General features: G+C 53.3%; 1 protein-coding gene across 1 annotated transcript; it reads right to left on the bottom strand.

Annotated features, from left to right (window-relative positions):
- Nucleotides 1-519: 519 nt before the first annotated feature.
- LOC134057102 (serine/threonine-protein kinase PAK 3-like) lies at nucleotides 520-8841 on the bottom strand. Its single transcript, XM_062514128.1, has 13 exons — nucleotides 8737-8841; nucleotides 7969-7985; nucleotides 7584-7791; nucleotides 7379-7416; nucleotides 6518-6939; nucleotides 6267-6330; nucleotides 5476-5524; nucleotides 4307-4416; nucleotides 3446-3563; nucleotides 2951-3050; nucleotides 2336-2532; nucleotides 1301-1438; nucleotides 520-827 (listed from the first exon to the last, which is right to left on the bottom strand). The coding sequence occupies exons 1-13, from the start codon at nucleotides 8839-8841 to the stop codon at nucleotides 738-740; spliced, it is 1656 nt and encodes a 551-aa protein (XP_062370112.1). The 3' UTR covers nucleotides 520-737.
- Nucleotides 8842-9153: the final 312 nt, after the last annotated feature.

The raw sequence follows: 9153 nt of genomic DNA, 5'->3' as shown, positions 1-9153 counted from the left end.
TCGCTACGATTGGCCGATTGTGCCGTCACTCCTCGTTATGCCGCGCTGATTGGGCAGAGCGGGGAGAAGCCCGGCCCCGGTGCCGCCCCCAGAGCGCCCCTGGCGGAGCTAAGGCGCCATTGCCGGAGCATGTGTGCGGGCCCGGGAGCGGCGGCGGCGGAGCTCGGAGGCGGCCCCAGCGCAGGTGGGAGCCGCGCTCGGTTCTGCGGGGGCTCGGGGCTCGCTGCGGGCGGAGGGGGGGGCGGGGGGCTCTGTCGGGTTCGTTGTCCCGTGCCCGGCCCGTGTTGCCCCTGGGCTGGGGGCGCTGCGGGAGCGGCTGCCCGCGGTCTCCTTCCCGCTGGGAGCTCGGCCGGAGCCGGTGCCGGAGCAGCGCCGGCTCGTCCCGGTTCCTGTGGGCAGGACACAGGTGGCTGCCCTGTCCCCGGGACCCTGCGCTGGGGCCGCCACACCGAGCTCCGGCCGCCGCTGAACAACAGTCCACGTCAATTAGTGCCATTTTCTGGAAGTGATCATCTCTTATCTACAAGTCCCTGACCCTGTTTCCTCGCATTGCTCGGGGCAGCTGAGTCACAGGGGGAGAAGGAAGGAACACAAGGGTGTTGAGGTTTTAAGAGACTTTTTATTCCAAAACCTGCCATAACAAACAGGCTCTCCTAACGACCCTAACTAACTAGCAGTCCTAACTACCCTACCTAACTAGACCTAACTACTGTCACAAAAAGCTGTTCTCAGATGTTTCATCTCCTCTGCTGCACCCGCCGTTGCTTTGCTGCAGTGATCAGAGGGGTCAGGCTGGAGAGAGGCTTGGCTGATGATAAAAATGGGTGCTGTCCAAAGGATAAAAAAGAAAGAAATGAACCATTACTTTCTAGAGTCAAGTTCCTGGACAAAGGGGAATGGTTTGAAACTCAAGAGAGGGAAGCAGGCTCAGATTGGGTCGAAGGAAGAATTCTTTTATCAGGAGACTGGGGAAACACTGACAGAGGGTGCCCGGAGATGTGGGAGGTGCCTCCTCCCTGGAAGCATCCAAACTCAGGTCAGACAGGGCTCTGAGCCACCTGAGCCACTTGAAGATGTCCCTGCTCTGTGGGTTTAGCAGGTGCAGATGACCTCGAAAGGACCCTGCCAGCCCAAAGCAGGCGAGGGCTCTGCTTGCTTTGCTCGTGAAAAGCAGCGAGACTGGAGATTGGCGGAGGGGGGGCCCCCCAAGAAAACCCCTCCCTCCCTCCCTCCCTGCCTCCCTCCCTCCCTGCCTCCCTCCCTTGTGCTGCTGTTTCCCCTGCAGCCGCTTCGCATTCACCTGCAGCAGCTCCTGGGCAGAGAAGCGCCGCTCCTCGTCCGGCTCCAGGCTGCACTCGAGGAAGTCCCGCAGCAGAGCCGACAGGCGCCTGGGCTCCTGCAGCTGCGGGGTCCCGTTCTGCCGGATCAGAGCGCGAGCCTGCAGGAAAAGCAAACCCAGGGCTCTGCCGGCTTCCTTCACACCCACGAGTGCTCACATCGACCCTGGCTCCTCAGCCCCAGCTCCGGGGGCAGTTTCCTCCCTGGCAGAGGCACTGCTCACGGCTCATTTTTCTATGCCAGCCAAAACCCCCAAACCCTGGTGCAGCCGCAGCCATTGCAACATCCAAATGATCTTGCCCTGAGAGCCAGTTTCGTTGGCTGACGTTATTAGTAGGAACCTGCATCAGAAATAGCACATTTTTGCTTCTCCAAATACCAGCTTTACGGGCCATTTCCAAGAGCCAGTGTGGCCGGCATGTGTTATATCAAAGGATTCTTACATCAAACACATGTCTGCAGTGCCACTGACCCTGAAGTAAATGCATTCCTGATGCCCCATCCCGGAAACTGCCAGGCAAGGAACAGGAGGTTTGGGTTGCTGAAAGCTCCGGCTTGATGACAGAGAAAGCAGCTCGGACCAGGAAGGAAATATGTTGGACTAGGGGTGTGGTAAGCAATGCTCTTCATGTTTTAGACAAGTTTCCCAGTGAGAAAAATCAGGGGGAGTTGATCTGGCTCTTTTAGAAAGTCCTTCAGAAAACTTGTAGGGTTTGGGGGTGGATTTTGGGGTTGGTTTGGGGTTTTTCTGCAAGATAACATTAGAGCTGATACACTGGCTTTGCGTTTTCAGGTCATCCTCACAGACGGAAGAGCTGCAACAACTTAAAACCCAAAGCAAATTGTTGCTGGAGACTGCCGAATGTTCATCTGTGCTCAGGCTCGAGTCCTCTGGGAGTTCCCTTCCCAATGTGCAGAAACCTCCAGCTGCTCCTCCCAGTGCAGGGCCAGCCTGTGCTCACAGGCCTCTGCAAACACTGGAGAATTTGCCTCTTACCATAGCCCCTGTTTGCTTGAAGTAAGGAGGTTCTCCTTCCACCATCTCGATGGTCACAATACCAAAAGACCAGATGTCCACCTTGGGGCCATAAGGAGAACTGGTCACAACTTCTGGGGCCATCCAGTGAGCAGTGCCCACCATGGAGCTGCACTGGTCCTGCTCAGGGCCGAGCTGAGCGCAGAGGCCAAAATCAGCTGAGGACAGAAACAAACACTGTCAAAGACAGCTGGAATGAGGAAACCAAGCACAAAGATTCCCCACTCTCAGTCTGAGAATGCAGTACTGAAGCCAGCTGGAAAAGTCCTCAGGGCTGTGGCCAAGGAATGATGGAACTGGACCCTTAAAGAAACCCTCAGCTTTCATGCAGTGGCTTTTACTGCTTCCCTTGAAGTTTAGATTCCAACTCCCGTCCCTCTGGAAGGGCCACACCTAGAGCAAAGCCACTCCTGACACCCTGCTCCTCTCCTGAGCTCTCTGTGCGGGGCAGTTGCTCTCAGCTGGCTGCAGCAGCCGGGCAGTGCCACCAGCAGCACTTGTGGGGCTCTGGTTGTCACTGGGAAACAGCCTCAGACTCACACCCTGGGAGCACCGTGCCTGGCCAGGAGCACCCACCCAGTTTGACAGAGCCGTCCATTCCCAGAAGGATGTTGGAGCTCTTCAGATCTCTGTGGATCACCCGGTTGGAATGGAGGAAATCCAGGCCCTGCAGACACTGAGAGAGAACAAGAAACACAAGGGTAAAAATCAATGGCCAGAATACATCACACAAGAAAGGGCAGTTTGGAATTGTCCCGGCAGCAACTTTGCTGCGACAGGCCAGGAGACAGTGCAGACAAGCTCCAGGCAAATGGTTCAAGGCAAAGCTGAGAACAGCAAATCAACTAAAAAAAAAGACAGACAGAGTATCACAACAGCAGGAAAGGGGCACAAGAACAGAGTAGAAGTGTAGTGAGACTGCAGGTCGTTCACTTCAGAGGCTCTTTCTTCTCCAGTTCATAAAAGCAACACGGAAACAAAGCCCTGAGCATGGAGCCACCCCTGTTCTCACACCCTGTTTGGAAGGACCATGGTGTCCAAGCCACGGGAAGCACAAGCAGGATCCCTCACCTCCCGACTGACAGCTGCCATCTCTCCTTCAGCCATGCGTGTCTGTGTGACAATGTCCTGCAAAGTTCCTCCATCCATATATTCCATCACCAGCCAGAGATCTTCATCAACAAGGAAGCTGGGAGAGGAAAACAGCGGCATGGAGGTGAATGTGCACTGCTCAACTCCCCCATGGAAAAGCCTCAAGTGGAGTTGTGTTTCCAGGTCACTTGTCAATGAGAGTAGAATCAGACAGAGAGACATTCCTGCCAGCCTGCACAGGCCTTGGAATCTACACAGTCTGAAGGAGAAGGAGACACCTGTGAGAAAGGAGATGCCTTAGATGGCAAGCAAGTGAAAAATGCAGTTTAGCAACAGCCCAGATCAATGTGGAACCACAAGACTTGCCCCCAGCTGGTTCAGCGTCTGAACTCATCAGTTCCACCATTCCCTCCAGAACAAGGCAACACAACTTCCAGAGTTATCCAGGCAAGGAGGCTGTCCAGCACTTGGGACAAAAGTTATCGACTGTTTGGAAAACCTTGCACAAAGTGCCTTCACAAACTGGCAAGGCCATTGAAAAATGGGCAAATGAGGCACTTCTGGAAACCTGGGCTTCCTGGCATCTGCAGCAATGGAAACGAGTTGGAAAGAAGAAGCCAAGGGAAATAATTTCTGCCATGGTTTATCAGCACTTGTCATAAGACACAGCAAAGAGGGTCACCTTGAAGAAAAAAACAAACAAAAGCATGGAGGGAGTGAACTGCCAGGCTATTGTTTTGGGAAGATATGGCTGGGTCAGGCTTTTTCAGAACAGGCTACAGACTACAGATGAAAGATGAATGCAGGGTCCTTGCATGGCTTAAGACCTGAAGCACTCACCTGTCCAAAGAGTTGACAATGTTGGGGTTCTTCTTGCCTTGCAGGACCAGGATCTCATTCACAGCTCGTTCCCTGTTCTGCTCTCCGAGACTCATTTTCTTTATGGCCACCTGAAGCAACATTGCAGACCTTTAACTGGAGGGGTCTGTGGCAGGAGACCACAGCAAACACAGAGCAAATATTTCTGGAGCAGCGGAGCCAGGCTGTGCCAAACTGCCTTGGGATGGGACACCAGAGCTCAGCAAGTGCCGTTCCCACAGCCCATTTCTCTGCTCACTGTGGGCTGCTTACAGGACACGTGGCCAGAGACATTTGGCCTTGTAAGCTCTGCAGAAATGGTCCCTCAGCTGTCAGCCTCAAAGCTCTAACAACATTTTCTGCACCTACAGTCTTCTCAAATGGCCTTAGTTTACCACCACTCTGATGATGATGATGATCATCATCATCATCATTGTTATTATTAAACACATTTTGCAAGCAGGAGGTCATTCTGGTCCTGTGAAACAGAGCAAAACAGCCCAGAACCCTTTAGCAATTCTATGGGATTTGGTCATGATTTCAAATGCCACTGCTCTGTTTGGGGTTGCACAAGAAAGCAAACACACACATCCATTGCTCACATGAATCCTGTCACAGGCTGTCATTGACACCAGACTCAAACACAACTGCAGGGTTTAGGAGAGAGCTTTGCTCTGGGCATTCATCTTCTCATTTCCTCTCCCTCTCCCTCTCTCTCTGTGAGCAGCTGCAGTAGGACTAGAACCCCAAACTGAGCCCAAGCAGGATCTCTCCCTAATTAGGCCATGAGGTATCCTTTGAAGATGAAAAGCAGGATGGAAAAACTGCTAAATAGCGTTCCTGTCCAAGGCTGGGATGCAGAGAAATTGGGCCTCAGTCTCCACCAGTTGACGCATTCACGGTTTTAGACTTGAAGACCAAGCCAGCGTGTCCTGCTCTGACAGACACCACTGCCCTCCTTGCATTCCTTTGGGCACTTCAGAAGGACCAAGTCTGTCCCAGCTGTGTTCTGAAGGCTGACACTGCTCTGCCTTCAGAGGAGCAGCCTGAGCAGGAAAGCTCTGCTGGGCCCCCAAAGCTCCAGCCATAGCTCCGAGCAGAGGGGAGAGCCCTTGAGAGCTGCCAGACGTGCTGGACATGTTGGCACTGACCTCTCCTCCAGTGGCCCTGTCGAGTCCTTTATAAACAGTTCCGAAAGCCCTGGAGACAAAACAGCAGAGAAGAAAGAAGCAGTGCTTTAGGCCCTGGGAGTGAAAGCCAGCCCACACAGGAGATCTCTGCTGCCTGCAGCATTCACAAAACACCTGGGTGCATCGACCCTTCAAACACCAGAGCAGCAGCTGCCATGCAAGCTGTGCAAGAGAAAACTGAGGCCAACATGAAGGAAAAGGGATGGAGCAAATCCCAAATGTCTACACTGAATTCCTTTAGTTCAAAACCTGAGGTGGGGGGTGGGTGTCTAAAAACCTGGAAAATAATGCATTACATTCTTTTGCATTTCCTGCCTAAGACTTGCAGGATCCACAGGGGCCCTGCCATCAGGCAGGTGATGCATTTTCCTCTCGAGTGCAGCAGCTCTGTGTCTGTTACTGAATGTATGGGGTTTACTACCTGTGCTGGGAAAAGCACTTCCTAGTTTTTCTTGAGAACTGCTTTCTAAGAGTCTGACTGGTGACCAGGTCACCACGTGAGTTGCTCTTTAAGGCAATCAAATTCCAGGCACTGAAGATCTTCCAGGTCCTGCTCCTTGCTGCAGGCGGGACACTGCCAGCCTCAGAGGCCTTTGACAGTGCCTTCTGACCACAGTTACCAATTTGGATTAGGACTGAGAGACAGCAGGATCATACCCCAGTGTCTGAAGGTCTCTCCTGACTTCTCACTTGATCCTGCACCAGCCAAATACCTGGCCCTGCTTGTGCATAAGTAACTGCCATGCACTTACCCTTGGCCAATCTGCCCCAGTTCCAGGTATTTCTCAGCAGGCTCCCCCACGCTCACCATGCTCCCTGAAAGAAACCACATGGAAGATGCTCCCTCCCAGATGGAGACCCTGCCCTGCAGCAGAGCCAGAATGCAGCCCCACTCCCTGGGGCCATGAGCCCCTTGGTCTCAGCTGGGGAAGGACAGTAAATGACTCCGTGACATTCAGCTGCAGAGCAGCACGAGGTGCAGCTCATGCAGAGACACACGCACAGCACCCTGCTGTGGCACACAGGAACAGAACAGACGTACTCAGCTGCATCAGGCACCACTCCCCTCTCCCCTCTGGCTGCGAGGCTGTGCTGCTGTCAGAATGTTCAGCCCAGGATCCCACAGCAGAGGGAGGTTCAGTGTCCTCTTCCCAAGCAGAGGCAGGTTCTCCGTCCTCTTCCCAAAGAGCTGCAGGTTCTCCATCCTCTTCCCAAAATGCTGCAGGTTGGCCATCATCCCACGCTGTGGGAGCTTTTCTATCCTCATCCCATTCCAGGGGACATCCACCATCCTCGTCGCATGCCGGGAGATGTCCGCTGTCCTTGTCCCACACTGCGGGAGTCTCACCGTTGTATTCCCAAACCACGGGGTGTTTGCCCTCATCCCCCAGAACAGCAGGAAGCTCACTGCTGTCTTCTTCCTCTCTGGAAGCAGAGGGAGCCAGAGGAGGCGCTGATGCAGCTTTTCCGCCCTGTGGACAGGCAGTAGTGTGAGGGACAGGAAGTTCTATCTCAGTTATCACCTTATTTATCCTCAGCTACTCATCCAGCTGCGCTATGCAGAAACAAAGTTCAGAGTTGTCCAAACTAACAATGGGCTAAAGTTGACATTGCCGCTTATTGTTGGGAATTTGATATTTCACCGTGGCTAAGGCCAGTCTTCTACCTGCAAAACCAGGGCTGCAGCTCTTCTAAAACTCTTCAGCAGAAAAGGAGAGAACTGCCAGGGATCCCTTTGCTGTTGCTGCTGCAAAGACCCTGACAGGAGCTTTCCTTCAGCCTCCCAGCATGGCACTCAGCTGCCACACACAGAGCTCACAACTTGCTGCACAATTCTGAACACCAAAGGTTTCTTCCCACTCACCGAAGGAGGAGCTGCTTGGGATCCACGCATGAGGTGCCCTGCAGTGGGAGAGGGAACATGAACCAGATGCTGGTAGGAAAAAAAACTGCCTGTGGTGGGAAGTGCCACAGAGCAAGGCAACCCCAAGAGAGCATTTTGCTTTCACAGCATCCCTCCAGGAGCCACAGTCCCTTCACAGAGCAAGCAAAAGAGCAGCACAAAGTACTGGGCTGTGTCGGTTCTTGGCTGGACCAGCAAATGGAGGGAGTTCTAGGCTCCACTGCCACAGACGCCCTGCTTGAGGGAACAGAACCCGTGCGGGCCTCATTGCAAACGCCTCGCTGGCTGTAGACACCCCCTTCTTCAGCTGCAGCTGCTGGCAGGAGCTCTGCCAATCTAATGGTGTCTTCATGGCAATTTGGTTACAAAGGCAACTGGGGTCCAGAGGAAGAACAGAAAGCACACAGCAAGCCCAACGCCACAGATGCTGCAGCCAGGGAAAAAGTCAACTTACTTGCCAAGTGGGTTAAAAAATATCCTGAATAAGCCACAGAGTACAGAGTGCAAACTGCAGCAACCACTGGCTGGATCATTGTGGCTGTGCTGCACACGTCTGCAGACTGTAGCCCTGCAAGCACAGAAGGACACACGTCAGGGGCTGGGCTGAGAATGCCTCGGGCAGGAGGATCCTCCGGCAATCAGCAGGCACCCAGCGCTGCTCCGGGCACTGAGGCCTCTGTCCCACAGCAATGGGAACACCACTGGGATGTGGCAACGTTCCTGTGACATCACAGCAGCAGCTCACGCAAAAACCACTTGGAAGGTTCTCCTATGTCACAAAGGAGCACAAAGAATCCTCCCAGGGCACAGCCTACTGCCCAAAGGATCCAAGAGGAACTCTGCAAATGCAGCAAACAAGGACACCCATAATCCAGTGTGAACGCTGAGGAGGAGCAAGGACGGGACAAAACCAAAGGAAACATGACCTTTAGTCACTGATGCTTCTGACTAAAACCAGCAAGGCTTGTTCCATCTGGGATCTTTGTTCTAGTTCTAAAAACAAGCAAGGTTCTCCACTCTAAATATACAGAATGCAGAAACTGGGGAGGAGGTGGGATTAGGAAGGAGGAGGAGCAGGAGAAGGGAGATAGGAAAAGGAGGGGCAGTAAGGGGAGGAGCAGGAGGAGACAGAGAAGGAGAAACAGGAGGTTCCAGTGCTCCCTGTGGCCGCAGCCCCCGGGACCATCAGCCCCACCGCATCCTGCAGGTCAGCAGGGAGGGAAAGCTCATCCCAATCCTATCGGGGGGTCCCTGAGAGGGTTTTTTTATAATTGGGGTGTGTTTGGAGCTCGCATATTGCAGAATTGAACCCCAAATACCATCTGGTATCCCTGGGAGGTTTTTTCCTGTGTGTGTGTGTTTGGATCTTGCAGGACGCCAAAGATGAGCCTCTTGGGGGGATATTTGGGGGTCCATGTGGCCATTGTCCAGTATTGGCAGGGGGGCCCTCTGATCCCATGGGTAAGGGACCCCAGTAAAGCTCCCCCAGATACCCCCTGACAGTCCGTTAGGGATGATGATTAAATATTGGAATGATTGTCCTTCTAGGAAAGGGAAGGATAAGGTCAAAATGATCCATTATTGTATGGAGGTGTCGGGAGGGAAAAAGATCCGTGGAGATAATCTGTTTTGGCCAGTATTCGGAAGTTCCGAAGATTGGATTTGCCAGGTATGAAATATTTATGTAAACTCTAAAGAACCTTTTTGCCTGGAAGAAAGTGAATATGCTGCCCTTT

Source organism: Cinclus cinclus, unplaced genomic scaffold (assembly GCF_963662255.1).
Source record: "Cinclus cinclus unplaced genomic scaffold, bCinCin1.1 SCAFFOLD_120, whole genome shotgun sequence".
NCBI lineage: Eukaryota > Metazoa > Chordata > Aves > Passeriformes > Cinclidae > Cinclus > Cinclus cinclus.
This window is presented reverse-complemented; position numbering and strand designations above follow the sequence as displayed.